Source organism: Cotesia glomerata, linkage group LG3, assembly GCF_020080835.1.
Source record: "Cotesia glomerata isolate CgM1 linkage group LG3, MPM_Cglom_v2.3, whole genome shotgun sequence".
NCBI classification, from domain to species: Eukaryota; Metazoa; Arthropoda; class Insecta; order Hymenoptera; family Braconidae; genus Cotesia; species Cotesia glomerata.
In genome coordinates, this window is record NC_058160.1 from 12,438,894 (window position 1) to 12,462,777 (window position 23,884).

The window sequence follows — 23,884 nt, forward strand, 5'->3', positions numbered from 1 at the left end:
CCTAAATTTTATTTTAAATGACATACAATTCCCATTTAAAATAAAATATTTTTATTACCCTCGACACGAATTAATTAAATAGATAATAGACGCGCGATAAATCATTCAAATCAAGCTCATCGCATGGCCAATTAATCACCTGCGTTTCATTTAATAATAAATTCTCGTAAGGCTGCTGCCGAGATTTATTAATTAACTGTTTCAGTAATATAATAAAATATAATTACAGGATTTAATTATCCAGGATTAGGTTGCGGTTCGATAAATGTGTTTATTCCACATTAACTTAACTCATTTTAAAAAAAGTTACAATTACCATTTCAATTTAAATAATAATTAGAGTAATATTAATTTAATTAGATGTAGAAATAATAGCAATAATTTTTTTCCATTTGAATCATTGATTAAATATATTTATGCGAATATCAGAGACTCCTAAATTACTCAAAATTTTTTTAGTCTTCGGTGTACTCAAATGGCTCTGGAGGATCAGCTTCCTTTTCCTCGTCTGGTTTTGGTCCAAATGCTGGCCACATTAATAATAATTATTATTATAAATTACTTGTATTTTCAATAGTAATAATAAAAATAAATAAATGAAATTGTCATTGTTTTTTCTAAGTTATCATTTTTTCCGTGATCATAAAAAATAAACGGAAAAATTTTTAAATTACTGTTTTTCAGTCGTGGCAGTAAAATAAAATATTTTTCTTGTAACAAGACACTATAAGTAGTATTGTACTAAAATTTAATCTTTATGGTCCAATTTAAAAACTCAGAGTCAGTCAAGGAGTTATAGTATCAATTTTCTTTTTCACGTTCAAATTAATACTAAATTTTTATTCCAATTAATTAAAAAAAAATTTTACTTTGGTAATTTTTCAATTTCATGGCAATTTTTTTTTTTTCCTTAATAACAGAAAAATCGACATTTCTATTATTTTCTCAAAAAAATTTTTTTCATCAAAAAATTCTCATTAAAAAAATTTTTTTATTTTTATAAGTAGGGTAAATGTTCCAGTTGACCGGACACCAGTAGTTGACCGCTTTCATAAAAAAGTCCAAAAATTATTATTGACTGCATTTTTTATGACCCTGAAATTTATTTATAACTATTGTTGAACTTATAATCATTACAATGAATAGGTATTCCAAATATTATTAAATTTTTAGAACATCGAAAATAATTCATGAAAATTTTTCACCGCATGATCTGACTAAAATCGGTCAATTACTATAGTAGAGTATCCGAGAGGCGACTACATGTTTTCGTTAACAAAAAAGTTTCTATTAGGTTAATCTTGTCAAATTAAATTCTGAAGTATTCTTTAATAGTTTCTTAACAAATCTTTTAATAAGATTTGACAAAAACAATCAAATAAATACCAATTCAACGACCGATCAGATACTGGCACAATAAAACACCGTTGTAACATCAATAAATGACTTCGGTCATCTATTAGAACCTGCTATTTTTCAAAATACCAGTAGTTGACCGCATGCACAGTTGTAAGTTTCTAACCTATATAAAATAAAAATATAAATATGTTTACGTGATAATTTCATGTTTACATAAGTGTTGTTATTTAAAATAATTTATAATTATTAAATTATTAGTAATAAAGAAGTATTTATGCTTATTGTTTAATGTGTTTTAAATAAGATGATTGTTGAGTCAAGTTTAAATTTGTACACTGATAGAAGGATTTATTAGCTATTAATAATTTAATTTATTTAGGAGAAAAGAGTACATTTATTAGTAGTTAATAAGTATTTATTTATATTTAACCAATATTTATTAACAGTTAATAGATATTTTGTTGAGTGAATTTGTGTTTCGCTTGCAATGTCATATGTTATGAAGATTGCTTATAAACAAAAATCATCTTTACAAATTATTTACATTAATTATATTATTTTATAATAACGTTTACTGTAACATACCAAATTTTATCTCAGCTCATAATTATCTTTTATATTTTAAAATATTGAAAACGTTAATTTATTTAGTGAATTGAATTATTATCATGTATTCCAGCTGTAGGGTTATAAAAAGTGTCAAAAGAAAATTGCTATTTTTGCTTTTGATTTTAAATAAATATTTGTTAAAAGTTAACAAATATTTATTAAACATTAATGAATATTTATTAACAGTTAATAAATCGTATTTAATAAATAATTTATAAACTGTTAATAAATATTTATTAAACCCTATGATATTAACAAACATCATTAAATATAAACAAATCCTTCTATCAGTGTAACAAGTTTAAATATGAATTTTTTTGTTGATATTAGAAATATATAGACATAAAGTTATAGTAATTAATAGTTTATTTTAAATAATAGTTATTATTTTTAATAATTGCATACGTGTGCCTCAAAAAAATGTTTTGCTTTTGTCATTATTGAATCGAAGTTTAATTTACTAATCTATTACTTTTTTATTATTATTAGTTTTGTTCTAAACTAAACGAATTTTGTTTACTAATAATACGAATCTAATTTAAATAAATAAGCATAAAAACATTATACATTAAACATAAAAAACTAATTAAAATTTACAAAATAACCAATGTTTGATAATCGGTCAACTACTGGAATACTCCGGTCAATTTACTGGATCAAGCCGGTCAACTACTGTTGTTTTTATCTTACCTGCATTTAGATGTGAATTTATATGTAATTTTATGAATAATTCGAATAAATAACATCACATATCAAAAACTTGAATATTTAAAGTTTAAATAAACTTAAAATTTTTTTTTTTTAGCGTATAATAATTAAATTACGATCAATTGAAATGCCAAAAATCCTTAATCGGTCAACTACTGGTACATTTACCCTATTCTATTTTTTTAGAATTAAAAAAAAAAAAATCGTAATTGTTAAAAGAAAATTATTTTTGACCATAAAACAAAAAAATTACCAAAATTGAATTTTTATAATAAATTCTAAAAAAAAATAAATAGACTCACCAGCGACAGGTTCAACCAATTCTTCTTCAGACTCGGGCTTGATGTGTTTGAGCATAACAATACCGCCAATTTGAATATCTTTAACAGGAGCATACTGGCTACCCTCAACCAGCTGTATGACCTTTAGCTGCTGACGCAAAATACGAGCGGGGTTTTGCAAAATTTCGAAACTCGGCTCGGGCTCTTTTTTCTCATCATCCTTAGCTTTTTTAGCATCCTTAGGGTCTTTATCTTTATCATCCTTCTTGTCTTTGTCTTTCTCCTTCTCATCTTTCTCTTTTTTCTTGTCGTCTTTAAGCGTGGTGGCCGAGGAAGACGCAGATGTTGAAGTGGAGGGCGTATCTTTCGAGTCAGCTTCTTTGGACTCAACGACCGGCGGATCCTTTAAACAAAAACCGAATTTTATTTATTCCAAAGGATTACCCGGAGCTTAAGAAATTTTTTATCCTCTACTTACCACCTCCATCATTTCGTGGGAGTGACGAGCGCGACGCTCAGACTCGCGGCGTCTCGCTCTGGCCGCGATACTCAAAACCGCGGTTTGAACTTTCTCGCGCTCTTCGCGTTTCTTCTCTTCCAGCGGCGCGGGGTAAGCATAGACACTCGGTCTCGCGTTCGACCGAATTTCGAGCTTCGGCATTTTTAATTGCGCATTCAGCCCGATTACACAGGTCGGCGTGAATGCCAGCGCTAATGCGTGGGTCAATGGGAACCAGTACCAGTATTGGGTGAATACCAAGGTACCGACCACTGCCAGCATGTTTGTGTGACCCGTACGTGACTGCAATGACACGGTTACATTACGTCCACCTGAAATTGATAAAATTATGTTAATATTAGTATTAATAATAATAATTACTAGCAACCTTACTGTGACTTGTAAACTATAAAAATTAAAATTTTGCTTTGTTAAATAATGACTTTTAATAAATTGCACTGTACTTTCTTAAATTTTGACGATTTTAAAAATATAAGCTCATCCCGATGTTATACTCATCAAGAGCTTTCATTTGAGTACCCACATGCATTTTTATATATTTTTCATGTATATACAGGTATATAATATATATTTTAAAAATATAAGCTCATCCCGATGTGTACTCATCAAGAGCTTTCATTTGAGTACCCACATGCATTTTTGATATATTTTTCATATATACGTATATATAACCTCTAAATAAAAAGTTGGTTTGGTAAGATGTGAAGCCTTGTTGCTAGGCAACGGTTGCTATAGGGGCGTTGCTATAGGGAAGGGGAGGGGTTTCTATGGGGAGGAGGGAGAGAAAGGAGGGAGTCTCTATGGAGGCGTTGCAATGGAGTTTTATGGGGTCTTCTATGGGGTTTCTTTTGGGGGTAGTAGTAAACATTATAAGGGTAGCAAGCGCTCAAAAGCGCTTATTTTCATTAATTTAATTGTATTAATTTCATTTGTTATTAACTTCACTGATATGTTTATGTTTACTTTTTTAACTTCCCGCTAAGAAAATTGAAAATTTATTGAAAAGTTATTATTTTTACCCCGTTTTTCAAAAATCGAGTTTTCATCAGATCTCGACGTTTTGAAGTCCTAGAAAGCTTCCCTGACCATTCCCGCGATGGTGTCTGTGTGTGTGTGTGTGTGTGTGTGTGTGTGTGTGTGTGTGTGTGTGTGTTTCCTTAGAGGGGGGAATCCTTTTTACGGATTCTAGGCATAGCTGTTTGGCCTGGATATGTGGCGACTTGACGCAGCGTCATACTAAAACTCGACGCTGACGCCCCTACCCACTAAACTCTAAACCCCTTTCTCTTCTATCCTCTGATCCCCCATGGTACCGCCGTAAGGCATTTCTTCGCGGGGGGAGAAATTAGCTGCCGCTCTTCCTTCTGGTGGCTAAGATGTTATTTCTTTCTTCTAGATTCTGTCTTTCGCTCTTTTCTTCTCAATGGATCGCAACTCTGTAAGCACTTTTGTAGCAAAAGTGCTTGTGGCGTTCCAGGCAGCTTCTGACGACAACATTGCTTCTACTATTGATTCTGGTTGGGTTATCTTTTTCAGAATCTTCTCTAACTCATCGCACTGTTGGTTGAAACGTAGACACACAAAGAAAACATGCTCCGCATTTTCATTGACCCCTGGACAGGACGGGCACTCTGGGGTATCATCGTGCTTAAAGCGGTGAAGATACTTACGGTAACATCCGTGTCCTGATAACATCTGCGTTAAATAATAGTTGATCTCACCGTGACTCCGGTTGAACCACACATCAATCCGAGGTATGAGACGGTACGTCTACCGAGCTTCCTCTGAAGAATTCCACTCCTGTTGCCATCTTGCGATGCTGTGTTGCCGTTCTTCCCTTCTAAGTTCTTCAGGGCTCAGTGTGGTTGACCTTTTTCGTTGGTATAGGTTCCATCTTTCCTCAGCTAGGACTCTGAGAGGCAGAGTACCGGAAATAACACACACTGCTTCCTCTGATATTGTGCGGAAGGCGCTAGTTACTCGTAGGGCACTCATACGATATATTGGTCCAGCTTTTCTCCATGAATCTTGCACCTCTAGTGCGTCAGCCCAAATGGATATTCCGTAGGTGAGCACCGATGTGATGACAATAGCAGCCTCCTGCTCTGCTTTGGGCCTCCGACGTTCGGCATTAATCGTGCGAGACTAGCTCTCACTACTGACGCTTTCGTACAGACGTGTTGCACTTGCTGCTTGAAGTTGAGTCGGGCATCAAGCATCACTCCCAGATATCGTATATGAGGTTGTGATGTGATCTCTCGGTCACCGACTTTTAGCTTAATTGTTTCAACTTCTTTTTGGCTGGTAATAAGCACTGCTTCGGTTATCTGCTTGGCCAGTTGTAGGTTCACTGTATCCATCCACTGGATCTTCTCAAAAGTGATGTCAAACAGATGTTGAATCTCGTCGAGGTGTTTGGCGACGATCACTGCGGCAATATCATCCGCATACGCTACCAGTTTGACACATCTTGGAAGCTTCAGTCTCAGGAGCCCGTCATACATGATATTCCACAGAAGTGGACCAAGAACAGAGCCCTGTGGCACACCACCGGTTATATCATACTCTTTCGGACCATTCTTTGTATCGTATTTCAGCACTCTATCTGTAAAATAGCTAATCACTAGTCTGCGAAGATATGTTGGCACGTTCTTCTCGTCGAGAGCTTGCATAATGCAGTCCCAATTAGCGGAATTGAAAGCATTTTTGATGTCCAAGGCAGCCACCAGGCAGTACTTCTTCGTTCCACCCTTCCATCTAGTTCCTGCGATTGCCTCTTTGGCCGTAATAACAACCAGGTTGATCGCGTCCAGCGTTGATCGTCCTTTCCGGAATCCATACTGGTTGTCTGCCAAGAGTGGGTCGAGTACTGCATCTATTCTCTGATGGATGATACGCTCAAATATCTTACCCGCTGTATCTAGCATGCAGAGTGGTCGGTAAGATGACGGTTCTGGCGGTTTCAATTACGGTAAAAGTACTAACCGTTGCTGTTTCCACTTACGAGGAAAAGTCCCCTCCTTGAGGCATGCGTTGTAAGCGTCTAGAAATAATGTTGGTGCTGCCTTTATGATGGTTTTCAAGGCTATATTAGGGATTCCGTCCAATCCCGGCGCTTTATTATTTCCTACCCGATTACAGGCCTCCAACAATTCTTCTTCAGTGACAGGTGGAATGTCGTCCAGTTCACCTTGCGTTGACTGATAATTGAGACTGTGTTGTTGTGGAAACAGCGCAGTGACGATTTTCTGAAGGAGTTGGGGACATGTAGGTGACGGCATTTGTTGTTTCTTCAGATGCGTCATGACCACCTTATACGGCCGACCCCACACGTCTTTGTCGACCTCGTATATGAGCTCTTTCCAGCATCTTCCTTTGCTCTCTTTTATGGCCTTATTAAGTTCACGACGAGCTTTTTTGTACTCTGCGATCAACACTGCAGAGTTAGGTCGTTGATAGCCACGCTGAGATATTCTTCTCTTTCGATGATACTCTTTACGGAGGTTGCTGATATGATCATTCCACCAGTGTACCGCAGGTCTTGAATTCATAACACGTTTGCGAGGCATACTGGCATCACAAACTTGTGTTACTCACATCATCAGGGCCTTAGTATGTTCTTCTGCACATCCAGTCTCTATCGGATCACTATCGAGGGCTGTTAGCAATACTTCTGGATCAAAAGATTTCACCTTCCAACCGACGGTGTTAAATTGCTTGATAGGCCCCCTGAGGTTCTGGTCATTTGACGTTTTCCAGAGTATCGCATTATGGTCACTGGCAGTGTAGATGTCCAGTACCTTCCAGTTAGAGTTACCTTTAGCAAGGCTGGTACTGACAAAAGTGACGTCTACAATCGAGCTTGCGTCACCTTTGGTGTAGGTCGGCGTGTCACCACTGTTGAGCAAGACTACATCTAGTGTAGAAAGAGCTTCTAGCAGCTCTCTTCCTCGTGCATTAGTCTGCTTACTGCCCCAGTCCACTGCCCAGGCGTTAAAGTCCCCGGCTATCGCCACTGGATGATGTTGCTTCGCGTCCTCGGTCAGTCGATCCAAGAAGTCAGTAAACTCAGCAATTGAGAGGCTAGGTGGTGCGTAGCAGCTGTAAAAACGGATGCCATCTACTGATGCTGCTACAAAGCCAGCGCTGCCATTGGTAGCTACACTCTGGAAAGGGAGCTTACCACAAGCCCAGATCACAGCTTTCGTGGTGATATCCGTCTCCCAAGGTTGTCCAGCTAAATGTTTATATGGCTCCGATAAAAGCACAACGTCGAGCTTTAATTCCCGTACTGTCTGCATAAGCAGGTCATGCGCAACTTCGCAGTGATTGATGTTAAGCTGCAGTATCCTCATGTTCGTTTATTTGTCAGCTTCTGGAGTGCTTCTTGGAAGACTGGGCATCGGCCAGAACCAGACCGGTGAGCAGTGTCCTGAGAGCCAGGTTTTTCCGCACATAACGCACATTTCACTTTATTTGAGCATTGAGCAGCTTGATGACCTGTTTGCCCATATTAGATGCAAAGCCCAGATCGGTCGACTTCGCTTTTATATTGGGCAGTAGTGTGCCCAAAGTGCCAGCACTTATAGCATCGTAGTGGTGTCTTAACTGCTCTGACACGGAAATTTACCCAGCCAATCCTTATTTTGCCTGTCTTTCCGAGTATCTTCGGCACTATTGCTGCTGGCAATCGTACCGAAGCAGTTTGAGTACCTCTGTAGGCCGGACGAATTTTAATGACATCTTCAGGTATTTCGTAGTCATTTCCAGCTGCCTCTTGTAAGGCCTTCCGGACATCGTCTTTAGTTGTTTCGTCGTCAATGTCCCGGATTTCAAGCTGTTCCTCTGGGCCTTTACAGATGACTTGCGCTTATTCTTTAAGGATGCTCTTGATGGTCTTCAGCAAAGCTTGTCCTTTGTCTGCGGTCTTTCTGGAAAGCGTAATGAGCATATTCCCATCATTCGTCTTTTGAACCTTGTCAACGACGTCACGGGTCTGATCTGGTGGGACATCTTTTTTAATCCGACGCAGTATCTCGGCATATTTTGCCTTCTCAACGGGTCGAATAATTAAGGCATCTGGTTTGGTGAATTTTCACGGTTTTTTCCGCTTAGGCTCCGGCCGAGATTTGTTCACCGGTTGTTTTGGTAACCGCTCTCTCGCTTGCTCCTTCTTCTCCTTCTTGGATTGGACCTTCTGCCATTCAGTCACCTCTTTTTTTCCGGCGTTTTGCACTGCCGTGTTTTTCGGAGGGCTTGGTTTCAGGTCCTTTTTCTTCACAACTTGGCTGATCGTTGGGTCGGGAGAAGATCGATCTTTTCTCTTAGTTGACTTGCTGTTAGTTCTGCTTCTATCTTCCGCGACTGATTCACCGTCACCTTCGGCTCCAGTGTCCATTGCTTCTTCATTCACGACAGTTGCTTGAATGCTTCTCTCCGGTGTAGTGCGAGAAGTGCGTCGTACTGTTAAACGCCATTCTTCATCAAGTTTCTTGAATCTCTGGAGGGCATTGGCTACGCTGGTCGTCTTGGTCTTAATCTCCTTGTGGATATTGACCTTAGATTGGATGAAGTCATTTAGCTCACTGGTCAGCTTTTCAAGGCGTTCCAACGCTTCATTTCAGCGCTTGCTTCAATCGCTGCTTGTTGGGCATGAGGCCCGTTTTCACTATTGTTGTTTTCCTGAATTTTACTCATACTTTAAAATTCACCAGCGCATCGTACGGAGTCGAGCGGGTTGTCATAACTAGGAACGGGTGTACCCTCGGAGATAGTACTCCTACCCCAGTTCCCTGAGGCCTAGCCGACACTTAGCCAGTCCCGGAATACACGGACAGACTAGACTCGCTCGGAGCGGTGAAGATTCCGATCTCTAACACTCAATGTGTACTTCCTGATCAAGGCCCGAAGTGGCTGGCTCCTGATCCACTGCTGCAACTTACACCTCGGCAGAGCAAGCTCACATCAGCCGTGGCCTGCATCGTCGGAAACTACGACACGAGGTTCCGGTCACTCCCAGTGGGTCACAGCAGGGAACGATCGTCTTGTTAGGTCAGTTAGTGTGACCAACCCATTAAAGGGGAGTTTTGTCCACGGGAACGTATTTTATTTGGCTCCTACCCTCTGTACCAGGTACAGCGAGCGTTCTCCCATCCGCTACGGAAGACGCGCCTGGTAGCAGTTTCTCCTCTGCCCCATGTGTGTGTGTGTGGGTGTGCGCGCGCGCGCGCGCGCGCGTGTGTGTGTGTGTGTGTGTGTGTGTGTGTGTGTGTGTGTGTGTGTGGATGTGGATGTGGATGTATATAAACCTCTCATAACTTTTGGACGGCTTGACCGATTTAATCGCAGTTGGTGCCATTCGAAGGAATTTGACTAAACTTAGATTTTGAATACCGATAAGTTGGACCGATTCGGACCGATAGATTTTTAGAAACCTTAAAAAAACTGCGAAAAAAAGTTTTTCCAAATGTGGTTTTTTTTTAATAACTTTTAAACGGCTCGACCGATCAATTCCAAAAACTAATCAGCTCTAAACATCGATAAACCACGTCGATCGTTACCAAGCCGGTCACAATCGGTTGATTCGTTCGTGAGTTATCGTTGACGAAAGAAATCGAAAAAAAAAAAAGTGTTTTTTTCGAGGTATACACCGAAATTTCTGGTCTGATCAATTTGTGTTTGGAAATATATCATATAATCTGAAAAACTTCGTCGTATGCCGCCAACCGCGTGAAAATCGGTTCATTCATTCAAAAGTTATTGCGGTTTGAAAATTCAAAAAATAGTGTTTTATTAAACTTCTATTAGACTTTTGAGCTCGGAGAGCTCAAAACTACACGAAAATTATATTTTTGAGCTTGAAGAACTCAAAAACGTAATAAGTGCAATTTTGGGCGCTTAATTACAAAAGTAGCGGGAAGTTGCAGGGATGGCCTTTTAGAGTTAACTGTTTTCCTAATTTTTTTGTTTTCTACATATTTTGTATTTAATAATTATATATATTGTGAATGTATAAATTATTTGTGTCCTCTTCGTGTTTTTTTCTTTGGAACGCATTACATGTGGTCGTAAACATATTACGCGCGCGAAGCGCGCGGTGCATGCTAATATATATAAATATATGAAAAATTAATGTGGGTAGGGGAGAAGGGGGTCAATTGAACCAAAAAAAGTTTAGTAATTTTTTACCATTCGAATTAAAACTAAATAATAACTTTTTTTTTCTTGGAATGATAGTTTATTAAGTCTACTATCATTATCAATACATAAATTAGTTAATAAACAACGTGAATTTTTAAAAATTATTAATTTATCCAAACGCGTCGAATGGTTCAATTGACCCCCGCTCGGGGGGCAATTGAACCACTGCTCGGGGTCAATTGAACCAATGACATTTATAACTCAAACCCGAACTTATAATAAATAACATATTAATTGTTACTTTCTAATATTACTGTTGCACATTTTTAATACACATATATTATATTTAATAAATTAAAAATCGATTTAAAAATAATTTTAATTACAAATTGAGTTTATCAAATTGTTAGGTTATTTCCCTGAGTATTTTTCACGTCGAGTCAAGATGCGCGCGCATGTCCCATGCTTCTCCGTATGGTTCAATCGTCCCCGGGACTGCTGGTTCAATTGACCCCGTATAATTTTAAAACAATTAATAGTAAATAATAAATAAATAAACCATTCTATCACTATAAACAAAGTTGAGGATTATAAAATATAAGTATATACAACTACTATAATTCAAATTTTATCAATTAATTCAAAAATTTAAATATTATTAAACAATTTGTCACCAGCCGAAAAGAAAGTTTGCATGCCTAAAAATAAGAAAATCTCAATTTTTCAAAATTTATCGATCGCAATGATTTCAAATTTTGATCATATCCAAGTTTAACATATTAGAATCTAATTCTAAGAGCATGAAGCGTTTTTTCAATTTTTTCGATTTTTTAAGTCGAGTGGTTCAATTGCCCCGTGGTTCATTTGACCCCCTTCTCCCCTACTTAAATGAAAGGTCTCGATGAGTGTAATGTCGGGATGAGCTTATATCTTTAAAAATGTCAATAGTTCACAAGATACAAGGTCATTTCTTATTTGTGCACCTAGAGATAGAGCATTTTCGGATGCAGCCTATTCTGGAAACAAAATTTTTCTTATTCTCTTAATAATAAAGATTATTATTTCAAAATAAATTCATACTGTCAATTAAAATTATTTAAATAGAATTAAAAAAAATTTTTTTTTCATTTATTAACATTTTGTGTTGGTAATTTTTTTAAAATGTCACCAAAAAATAATCTATATATATATATATATATATATATATATATATATATATATAAGAGATTTCCACGTATATAGTCACTCATCACGATATCTCTGGAACTATAAGACCTAGAGACTTGAAATTTGGTAGGAATATTCCTTTCGCCGAGTAGAGGTCAGCTAAGAACGGATTTTACGAAATTCCACCCACAAGGGGGGTTGCGGGGGCGTTAACAATGAAAAATTCGCGTTTTTAAACTATAGCTCCTATCGACTTCAAATTTAGTAGGAATCTTCTGTAAGAGATGTAGAAATAATCTATAAACAAATATTACGATCTCTCCCCACAGAGGGTTGCGGGGGTGAGTATTAAAAATGAAAATTTTCAATTGTCAAGCTATAGCTCCTACAGACTCTAAATTTTGTAGGAATTTTCCGTAAGAGATGTAAAAATAATTAATGAACGAATTTTACAATATCCCACCCTACAGGGGGTTGCGGGGGTGGGTGTTAACAATTAAAATTTTGAATTTCCAAGCTATAGCTCCTATAAACTCCAAATATATTAGAAATCTTCTATATGTGATATAAAAATGATCTAAGAACGGATTTTACAACGAATCAACTCCAATAATGATCACGGGAGTGGGTGTTTAGAGATCATCTCAAAATGGATTTCAATGAAGTCTACTTTCGATAGGAATTGCAGAAGTGGCGGTTAAAATCTAAAATTTTCATTTTCAAACTGTAACTTCTAAAGACTCCGAATTCGGTGAGAATCTTCGTGTATGATGTCAAGTTCAGCTAAGAATGAATTTTATCAAATTTCAACCCCAAAAGGGATCGCGGGGGCGTTAATAATGAAAAATTTTCGTTTGTCAAATATAGCTCTTATAGATTCCAAATTTAGTAAGAATCTTCTATATTTGATGTAGAAATAATTTAATAGCGGATTTTACGACGAATCACCCCTAATAAAGATTGTGGGGGTACACTGATAAAAAAATTGACTTGACTCAAGAGTCAAACTCTTGAACCAAGAATACCATTTTGAAGAATATGATTTTCTTGAGTCAAGAGAATAAATTCTTGAGCTAAGAAATTATTCTTGGTCTAAGAAAATTTTCTTGTTTCAAGAATTTATTCTCTTGACTCAAGAAAATCATTTTCTTCAATATGGAATTCTTGTTTCAAGAATAGTTTTTATGGACTCGAAGTTTAGTTGGAATCTTTTATTTATAATGTAGAAATCATCTCGAATAGGATTTTACGAAATTTCTCCCCAACATAGTGACAATTGTTAAAAAAATCATATTCTTCAAATACAGTTCCTACAGATATAAAATTTGATAGAATCTCAAGAGAAACACACAATTACCGGAATGGCCTCCAAAGTCAACGGATTAAATATTTTGCTTTCTTAATAATTATATTTTCTTAAAACAATCGTCTCTTTGGCAGCGGCAAATAAGTCATTGTAAGGTTTTCAAAATTTAGCATTACATGTAGCTATTCCGTCAACGGACTAAGAATTTTACATACATTTTATTTTTGCTGATCACATAACCGATAAATTGTTCTTATTACAGGATCGCGGGAATGTAACAGATTAAAATCAATACATGTTCTAAACACTTGAAATATGGAAAAAAAATTTGGCTACTTATTATGAGAAAATTCGTAAAAACCATGTACAAATAATTTTCTATGAATAATTGATGTCACGGAGGAACTTTTAATTAACGGCAAAATAAGTCGCACTTTAAGCTAGAAAGATTTCAACGACAATCATGAGACCTGCAATTACTTTAACTGAAACTTTCAATGCTCATTTTAAATTTTTTTCTTCGTATCAAATAATATTCATTTTTGAAAGAAAGCCACTGGAATGTTATAATGATTGCACATTGAAAGTTACAATGAATTTTAGCTAGAATAATCACATGGATAAAAGATACAGGCTAATCCGATGGAATTTGGAATCTGTGCAAGTTAAAACAATACTCCAATTAAATTTCAAGTCTAGATTTAAAAATACAATTCTATAAAGTGACCAGCGGAGCGGGCGGGTAACAGCTAGTAATTTTTATAAATATATAATATTTAAAAAAATAATATTAACTCGGGTAAGTTAATTAAAAGTTTAGTTTACAAGACAAAACTCAATCTCGATAGTTAAAAGTTATAAGCTTTGCATTACCTGCATCGATGATTCCTTGAGCCAAGATCGCGCCGAACTTAGCCATCACGTCTTCGTGTTTGTCGACGACGACTTTGGCGTAAAGCGCCCGGAAATCTTTGACGCGAGGACAGGTCGCTTCCGTTTGCTGGATGAGAATCATTGCGGAAGCTATCAGGGCTCCCTGACGTACAAAGTTTACTGGATCGTTGGTCATAGGATCCAGCAATGCAATAGCTTCTTTGAGCCCCGTACCCGCACACGCTATTCCCAACGCCATTGCCGCTCCGTATCTTACATGGGGGTTGTAGCTTTCTGCCAAAAGCGAGACTACACTAGGGCACTGCTCTGGTGTTCTGAAACATTTTATCATAAATTTAATATTTCTATATTTATGTTTATAAACGTTTGTTGATTTATTTATTTATTCATTTATAGAGGATGATATTATGATAATAAACTAATGATGAATTGTGTTTTATTATTAAAGGATGATGCTTCAGTACTCGTAGATGGTGCCTGCCAAATCCCAGACCCGCTTTACAAGTTGATCGGCAGTATAATCTGCTTTTACATCCCACTAGGCGTTATGCTACTCACGTACGCTCTGACGGTTCGACTCTTGGCTGAACAACGTCAGAATATTGGGGGGACACCAGGTGAGTTATTATTATTATTATTATTATTATTATTATTATTATTATTATTATTATTATTATTATTATTATTATTATTATTATTATTATTATTATTATTATTATTATTGTTTTAACATATATTTTTGATAAAAATTTTTTTATGGGTAAATTTTATTAAAATTTTGTACAAAAATTTATAAAAAAACCAAATTAATAAAAATCAATAAAATGACTTTGTATCTTGTGAAATATTGACATTTTTAAAGATATAAGCTCACCCCAACATTACACTCATCGAGACCTTTCATTTGAGTACCCACATCAATTTTTCATATATTTATATATATTACATATATGTGTATATGAAAAATATATCAAAATGCATGTGGGTACTCAAATGAAAGCTCTTAATGAGTGTAACATCGGGATGAGCTTATATCTTTAAAAGGGTCAATAGTTAAGAAAGTACAGTGCAATTTAACAAAAGTTATCATTTAATAAAGCAAAATTTTAATTAAAAGATAAAAAAAAAATAAGTATAAATTTTTAATAAAATTAAAGCAATAAAAAAAAGTAATTAAGTGAAATCTTTATGAATAAAGTTTTTTTAGAACCACAGTGTGTAATATAAAATATAGTATACCACGAACAAATAAGAGTGGTAAAAGCCAGAGAACGGAGCCAGTAGTAATGGCACACGTACGGTCAGGGAAATCCTCCTACGTCCCCCTTTATTAGTCATTAAATATTATTTATGTTTCCATAAACTAACTAGTCCAGGAACTAGTTCAAACCCGGCATCTACTCAACTATTTTTTTTTATTAATTATTCAGAGCACTCAGCCGCGTTCAAATAAGAATGTTCCATAAAATCGATACTCTCGAGCCTCATCCAATTATCCGCGTTTGCTTAAAGTTTATTACTACTAAAATTATAATCATTACTGTTACTATTACTATACCCGAAAAAAATCTCGACAACTTCAGTCCGAGTTTGAGTCATTCACTTATAATTATAAATTCGCTCTACTCATTCCTCGCTCTTATCAAATAACCGTCTAAACTTTTCGTCGACTATTCTCTCTGCTGGGTAGTGTCAGTCCATACTTTGCCACAAATTTAAACTCAAAAGTTTGGCTCTGCTCACTGGTCATGTGAATTTTCTCCTTCTTTTAAAGTTATTCTACTTCTCGTAAATTTATTTTCATATTTCCATAAGCCCTAGGCCGTATAAATTTTCTAAAAATTTCATTTATTCTTAAATTTTTTTATTTAATAATAACAATAATAAATTTTTAAACTCATAGCATGACTTTAAAATAAAAATATTTTTTATGACTTGAAGAAGTCATAAAAGCGCAAAACAACAGTAAAATGTTTACTGCCCTATTTGTTATTGCTAAATAAAAAATAGTTCAATCAGCAACAAAATAAATTTAATAAATATTTTTAAGCCTGCAATAAAAGTAAAAGTAATAAAATAAAAATAGAGCAAATATAAATAAAGAAATAAACAAAATTATCGATGTTGATAATCGAATTATAACATAACGTTTAAGAACATCCTTTCAGGATTACACCCACAATCGCGACATTGGTTCGTTTAACAGTGTAAGTTGATAAAGTTAGTCTAGTCAGCAGTCGGTATTCCCAATAATATCTCAAGTATTTCAGACATCGTATAAATATATATACATAGTCCCGCAAACAAATAAAATTTAAATTCCCGGGTTCCGTTTACCAGTTCGATGTGCCATAATAATAATATAAGTATTTCCAATTCATAGGAATGGCTCGAGAGGTAACGACATTTTTATTAGATCTGTCTCGATTCTCCGTTGGGTCCTTTCAGGTGCCGCTGTTCTGGAAGTAATGGGGATTTTTATTATAACTGAGTCTTCAAAGGCATTTTGAGGGTGTCTAGAGTTCATCTGAAAGATTATATTGACTATACTTGATAATAATAATAATAAAAATTTTTTATTGTGTTTTTCTAATAAAGGATGAAATTCTCTTTAAAATGACTACCCTCAAGTCTATATTAAAAAATTATCAAAAATGTATCATCATATGTGAGATAAGTACGGATGTTACATATGTGATATATGACCCAGGCTTCACACATGATAAAAATGCTTGTGGGTACTCATTTTTTAGGAAATTTTCTGTAGAATTAAAAAAAAATATATCACAGAACAATAATAATAGTAATGAAATTTTTTAATGAAGTTCACTTAAATAGTATAATTAAAAGTGTATGTCCTCACAAATTTAATAAAATTAATTTAGCTCTTAAAGCCAGACTTTCTTAAAAATATTCATAATTATAATTATAAAAGCTCCGTATAAAATATTTAATTCACGAGCATCATTAAATTATTTTTTTTTATAATTTAAAGAAGAAAAAAAAATAAAGCGTAAAACCTAACAAAATCTTAATCAAATGCCAAGAGCTTTAGTTCCTTAAAATCTGAGCCGAGTGACCTAGTCAGCTCCTAATGGTTTAATAAAAGAAATAAAGTAAAAATCGAGATTAATATCTGGTAATTTGTCGCAAGTAAGGCTGAAGTTGAGTAAAGTAAGAGTAAGAGTAAGAGTAAGGTAAAAAGCATGACCGGTTTAAACTTAAAAAGCACGTCACTGTGCTACAAATCCGACTGCATAGCCTGTAGTCTAAGTAAAGAGTAAGAGCAAGATTAAGGCTAAGGTCTAAGTAACTCTGCTAAAATCGACTGGTCAGGAAAAGAGGTCGGGGATGGTGATGGGGATAAACCAGCAGTTACGCCCCAATTTGTTATCTCGCGTGTACGTGAAGCTTGAATTTTATTTCCCGGCACGCCCGTTCACCGAAAAAACACATCACTCTTATTATATATAAATATATATTAGAGTGTATCAAAATCGAAAAATTTTTTAATTTAAATATGATGAGAAAAAATTTTGTTCAACTTTGTAATTTTCTATATTGTTCTACAAGCAACGTTATAGATATTTTTTGTAGGAAATTAAACGCTCTACAAACAAAGTCTCTTATGATTTTTCGATAAATTTAATTTTTCAAAAGTTATTTGAAGTTAAAATTGAATATTCTGAATAAAAGTTACAATTTTTGCTCTAGATTATTTTAAGATCAAAGTTTATAAATTTAAATTGGGTGGCTGGCGGTTAATTAATGGATGTAATGATGACTTTCAGGTTTCGACAGACACGGGACTTGGAGACCCTTGCCAACGAGCACAGGAAGTGCAGGAAGTAGTGGGACACCACAGCACACATCGGCGGCCTCCACAGACACCGAACCGACTACTTTAGACACTCAGGAGCTGTGGATGCCCGAGAGTAAACCGCCCCCGTCCGCGGTATTGGCTCTCCAAGCTTTTGGCGCTGAAATGCTCAAGCTGTCAAAGGGCCTCGAGGGTATGGGCCACTTTGCCGGTGACCAGACTCCCATTGTTGCTCCTTCTACTTCACATCAGCACCAGCAAATTTCGCTGGATCGCAATAGCTTTCGCAATGGGTAAGATTTTTTTTTATACGACTTTTTTTTTGCTGAGAATACTCGAGTGGTAAAAATTTCTGAGATTGACTGGAATTCTTGAATCTAAACTTTAATTATATTTTTACAAAAAAAAAATAAGAAATAGTCTTAACACTGAGGAAATTTAAAAGAAACTTGACGGGAAGAATTTTTAAATTGAAAATGTATTTAACTTTATTTATTTTATTAATTATTTCATTTTAATTGGTTAATTTAAAATTTATTGTAATTAATAATTTTATTAAAAATTCATCAAGATTATTATAATTATTTTTTTTTATTAATAAATACCCTAAGCAATTTTTTTAATTTAATCAAAATGTTTTTGAGGGAATAAAAATTTAATTTATGCATTTTTAAAATGAATAATTAAAAAAATCAAATTTATAAATTAAAACCTGAAAAAATGTATTAAATAAACTTTTTAAAAAGGCGCGCAGTAGCCCTATCGGATCCGGCCCTTGCTTACCAAAGCATTGGACTGGGTTCGAGTCCGGCGTACACCAATGAATATTTTCAATATTTAAGTGTATTATTCTGCTCAGCCCAAAAAAATAAAACGAGTTCCAATCTCAAAAGTTTACCCCCTACCGTAGTCGCTCATGACCTTAGTAGTTTATGCGACTTTAAACAAATTAAAAAAAAAAAAAAAAAAAAAAAAAAAAAAATTTCTAACCCAGAAATAAAACTATCGATTGTTATAAACAGATAGAAAATATAGAGTAGTTTTATAAATATTGATTACAGCGTATCTTAAGCGTAAAAATTTAAATTACAAAACTGTCCAAAGTAAAATAAATTATTCTCCGAGGTAACTATTTTTATAACTCTTTTTCCGTAGCAACAGAGGAAGAGTTAGAGAAGTGAAATCCAGCGACTAGAAAATTACGAGTTTACTATTTCATCAACCAGAGATCGATGTTGCGCCTTCTGGTGTTATACGTCCACGTTTTAGCTTCTTTTTGTCTCTTAAAACTAAACTCGAGATTTAATCTCAAGTTGAAATAGAAGCTCCGTCGAATTACAGTCGGTATTCATCTAGCTAGGTGTTTATAGATAAAAACCTTCTGCTAGTACTTTTACTGACACAATCTTTCTGTCTCTGTTTTTGAGTCCTGGCTCGCCGATTTTAGATTTTTTTTTATCACTTGAATGACATTTATACAAGTATTATCAGGCATTTACTCCAGCTGACTATGACACTTTAATACCAGAATCGAGAACAAAAGTTTTGAAATCGCCAGGGAACTCTAAGATAAAATAACAACACAAAAAGAAGAGATTAAAATTTTAAAAGATTCAATCGATTCAAAGAAACTGGATCACATTCTATTCAATATCTTTTACTCAATAGTATTAACTTTGATAAGAAAATCTAAAGTCAAGTTAAAGTACAAATAAAAATCCCTTACAGAACCTTTTTTTTTTTTAATCAAAAAAGCCTTGAATTTTTTTCGCCAATAATTGATTTGATTAATTAAAAAAAAATACTGATTAAAATTTTTTATTGGAATTTTGCAAATAAAAATAATAGAACTTAAAAGTTAAAATAATATATTAATTAAAAATAAATATTTAAAGAGTATAAAAGCTGAATTTTAAATAAATAAAAGCGACCCAGAGCTATTTGAGAGTTTACGAAGGGCTTACGGGCGCATTAAAGATTACACTAGTGTAACTACGTCCTCGGTTAAGTTTTAGAGCCAGAAAAAGCTGACCGTACATACAATAATATAAGAGAGTAGAGTGTCCATAGAAAGAGGTTCGCTTGCAAGAACATACATTATTTAAAGTTTGAATTCCGTAAAGGGTTCCGATGAAGATGAGAACCGCTCAGCGGTCGCGTTTAAGTAAATGGCTTTTAACGTGTATGAAAGCTCTTCAAGTTGGAAGCAACTTTGGGTACTTCATTTACATAATCTACTTTCACTAGAATTATGGTACCGATCTTCGGCGTATTTACTATGTATATTTTTTGTTAAATCTCTCAGGCTCGTATTATATGCAACTAACCGCCTAAAGTTGATACTAGTTTTCAAATTACGAGCTACTAAATAGGTTGCGCAAATACCCGGAATTCGCGTGCTACTGATTCTAGATCGAGATTTTGATAAAACAGAACATTAAATTTAAATGAAAAAATTTTACATGTGTCAAAGTTGTAAAAGTATTTTTTTTTTTTTAAGAGGTCACTTATAGTCAGGTGTGAAAAAATTAATGTTTTCAATAATTTATTCTAAAGTTATTTTTTTATAATAATAATAATAATAATAATAATAATAATAATAATAATAATAATAATAATAATAATAATAATAATAATAATAATAATAATAATAATAATAATAATAATAATAATAATAATAATAATAATAATAATTATAATAATAATAATAATAATAATAATAATAATAATAATAATAATAATAATAATAATAATAATAATAATAATAATAATAATAATAACAATTATTATTATTATTATTATTATTAATTATTATTATTATTATTATGTTATTAAATGCTCAGGGGGGTTGTCCCCGGAGTCCGATTCTCCGAGGGCCCAGCCTGAGCTCCATCCATTACTGCTGTACCACTCCGCACAACAAGGCGGTTAGTGATCACAGCAGGCCAAAGTCATTTTCCTAAGTAGACGGAGGGAACCTAGTATGACAGCCTTCTGCATCCTGACCGCCAAGAATTCAGCTTTTGATGAGCAAGCTGGAACTCTGGCAAGTGAGGATACAAAAGACTGTTTCATCCCTCCGAGGACGCCAACAATCAGGACGACGAGCTTGACACGGTAACCTGGGTAAAGTTTGCCAATTTCAAACAGGAGATCCTTGACAACTTCGTGTGTTAAACCCAGGACCAAACGATCATGCAGTCGCTCCAAACTCTGCAGACCTCTCCCACCGATCGACCGGGAGAGGTATAATCTGGCGACTGATGAATTGGGGTGCATGCTCCGATTCATATTTATTATTATTATTATTATTATTATTATTATTATTATTATTATTATTATTATATGATATATTTTTTATAATTCTACGGAAAATTTCCTAAAAAATGAGTAGGGGAGAAGGGGGTCAATTGAACCACGGGGCAATTGAACCACTCGACTTAAAAAATCGAAAAAATTGAAAAAACGCTTCATGCTCTTAGAATTAGATTCTAATATGTTAAACTCGGATATGATCAAAATTCGAAATCATTGCGATTAATAAATTTTGAAAAATTGAGATTTTCTTATTTTTAGGCATGTAAACTGTTTTTTCGGCTGGTGACAAATTGTTTAATAATATTTCAATTTTTGAATTAATTGATAAAATTTGAATTGTAGTAGTTGTATATACTTATACTTTATAATCCTCAACTTTGTTCATAATGATATAATAGTTTATTTATTTATTATTTACTATTAATTGTTATAAAATTATATGGGGTCAATTGAACCAGCAGTCCCGGGGACGATTGAACCATACGGAGAAGCATGGGACATGCGCACGCATCTTGACTCTACGTGAAAAATACTCAGGGAAATAACCTAACAATTTGATGAACAGAATTTATAATGAAAATTATTTTTAAATTGATTTTTAATTTATTTAATATAATATCTGTGCATTAAAAATATGCAACAGTAATATTAGCAAGTAACAATTGATATATTATTTATTAAAAGTTCGGGTTTGAGTTTTAAATATTATTGGTTCAATTGACCCCAAGCAGGGGGTCAATTGAACCATTCGACGCGTTTGGATAAATTAATAATTTTTTAAAATTCACGTTGTTTATTGACTAATTTATGTGTTGATAATAATAGTAGACTTAATACCATTCCAAGAAAAAAAAAAAATTATTTTTTAGTTTTAATTCGAATAGTAAAAAATTACAGAACTTTTTTTGGTTCAATTGACCCCCTTCTCTCCTACCCACAAGCATTTTTAACCATATGTGAAACCTAGGTCATACATCACATATGTTACATATGTGCTATCTCACATATGATAGAACATGTTTGATAATTTTTTAATATAGGCTTGTGGGTAGTCATTTTAAAGAGAATTTATTCCTCTATTAGAAAATCGTAATAAAAAATTTTTATCACTATTATGATTATTTCTAAATGAGCATAAAAATTTCCAATAAAATAAATTGATCAAATCAAGTTAATAAATTCTTCTATAATCGTATTAAAAAGCTGAATGATAAACAAAATATTAAACTCCAACTCATTAAAAGTTCAGTGGCATTGCATTAAAAAGTTTTGGAAAACATTTCGCAGCTGAAAAGAAGACAAAGCCCGGATAATCTTGGTACGAACGAAACAACGCAAAAGAAATAAAAAATAAAAAAAATAATCGAAGACATGATTTTGATTTCCGAGTGGAAGATGAACGTTCCATTAACGAGAACTGTGAATGCCAGGTTCCTTCCGGCGGTTCTCTCCCAACGATCATTAATATCTTGCAATGTGTCTTAGTCTGCTCTTGGTGCGACTAGACATAGACGGGCCGACCTGGAATAGGAAAATGAATCGCCGGTATGATATTGCGGGAACTGTGCCACGTAGTTTTCCTACACCTAAACCTTCGACCTTGTTCAACCCCGTGAGGATAGCCATCTTCCACCCACATGTATAATATATGTAATATATAATATACCTTATAGTTGATAGCAAACACAGCGTGATAAGACTTGAGAGTTCCAAAGTGAGAAAGGCTCGAGCATAAAGAGCGCGTTTAAACCTCATGACTTTTGCGACAATCTAATACTTTGACGATCTAGCTCGGCATGATATCAGGGCACAAGGACTGGATGGATGACGACATAACAATCCATCCTATCGTGTTTAAGGGCCTTAATCCAAAGCCAACTTGCTAATATGAAAAGGTTTCTGGTTGTTAACTGTACACACACCAACACACAAATAAGGATCAAGATTCAACGTACACCCAGACAACAGTGAAAAGCTCTCTAGTGTATAGACTACACATCAAACTTCAAACTTACTCGGCATCAACTAAAGACGCTTGTAGTTTACATCCCAGTGAGCTTACCGCAGTGATGACCCCGTACCGGCTTTGGATCAAATATCCTTTGATGTATAGTTAAAATATATGTCTATTCATGTGAGCAAATATTTTTTTCCTTTTTGGATTAGAGAAAATAATTATTTTTTAAATTTTAGTAGAATTATAAATCCAACTATTTTTACAAAAAATTTTTTAATAAATTTGAAATATTAAAATAAATTTTTTCAGCGTAAAAATTAAAATAATTTTGAAAATTTTTCAATTTAATTTCAATATTCTTGAAAATCTAGGCCAGTGAAAAAGTATCTCGCTTCAAAATGTCTGAATTAAATAAAACAAAGGCCCATATCAAAAACTAAACCCCATTGACTGGAATGAATTGGACGGACGAACATCAGCAGGTTTATCTTCATCCCAAAGCTGGAATGCGGAAAAAAAAAAATACTAAAAAAGTAGACTGTAGGTTGGCTTTTGATTTGTTATTTGCAGAGCACTCGTCTTGCTCTCATCTGTTTTATTTGTTCTGTGAAGCAGAAGCTTTTTCAATTTGTCGGGGATATTCCGGCACTCAGAGCAACCCAATAAGTTCCCAGTGTGATCTTGGCTCTCCTAGGAGGGAGCTTTTGTGTCTGGTGTGGGTGCAGAAATTGAAGGAGTCTCGGGAGTGTCCTCCAGACTCGAGTAGAGTTCTCACCCACTTTTGGTCATTAAAATTTAGGATTCA

General features: G+C 34.4%; 2 protein-coding genes across 2 annotated transcripts in view; one reads left to right on the forward strand and one right to left on the reverse strand.

The window, feature by feature from the left end:
* The window catches only part of LOC123261877 (alpha-2B adrenergic receptor), a 153,321-nt gene that overhangs the window by 127,379 nt on the left and 2,058 nt on the right, over nt 1–23,884 (forward strand). Inside the window, exons 4-5 of the mRNA XM_044723738.1 lie at nt 14,433–14,601; nt 17,776–18,097. Coding sequence (XP_044579673.1) covers nt 14,433–14,601; nt 17,776–18,097 — 491 coding nt within the window. The remainder of the gene's footprint in view (nt 1–14,432; nt 14,602–17,775; nt 18,098–23,884) is intronic.
* On the reverse strand, nt 252–23,450 carry LOC123261878 (26S proteasome non-ATPase regulatory subunit 1-like). The gene is made up of 6 exons (XM_044723740.1): nt 23,441–23,450; nt 15,413–15,418; nt 13,964–14,302; nt 3,436–3,788; nt 2,979–3,360; nt 252–526 (listed from the first exon to the last, which is right to left on the reverse strand). Exons 3-6 carry the CDS (start codon nt 14,220–14,222, stop codon nt 456–458), a joined length of 1,065 nt encoding a protein of 354 aa, XP_044579675.1. The 5' UTR covers nt 14,223–14,302; nt 15,413–15,418; nt 23,441–23,450; the 3' UTR covers nt 252–455.

What these genes read in the sequence shown, in the direction of transcription:
- LOC123261878 (XM_044723740.1), bottom strand. Translation starts at nt 14,222, where the DNA reads ATGGCGTTGGGAATAGCGTGTGCGGGTACGGGGCTCAAAGAAGCTATT. An exon ending in TCAAGGAATCATCGATGCAG is followed by an intron (nt 3,789 to 13,963) that starts GTAATGCAAAGC and finishes TATCAATTTCAG; the next exon opens with GTGGACGTAATGTAACCGTG. An exon ending in CCCACGAAATGATGGAGGTG is followed by an intron (nt 3,361 to 3,435) that starts GTAAGTAGAGGA and finishes TTTTGTTTAAAG; the next exon opens with GATCCGCCGGTCGTTGAGTC.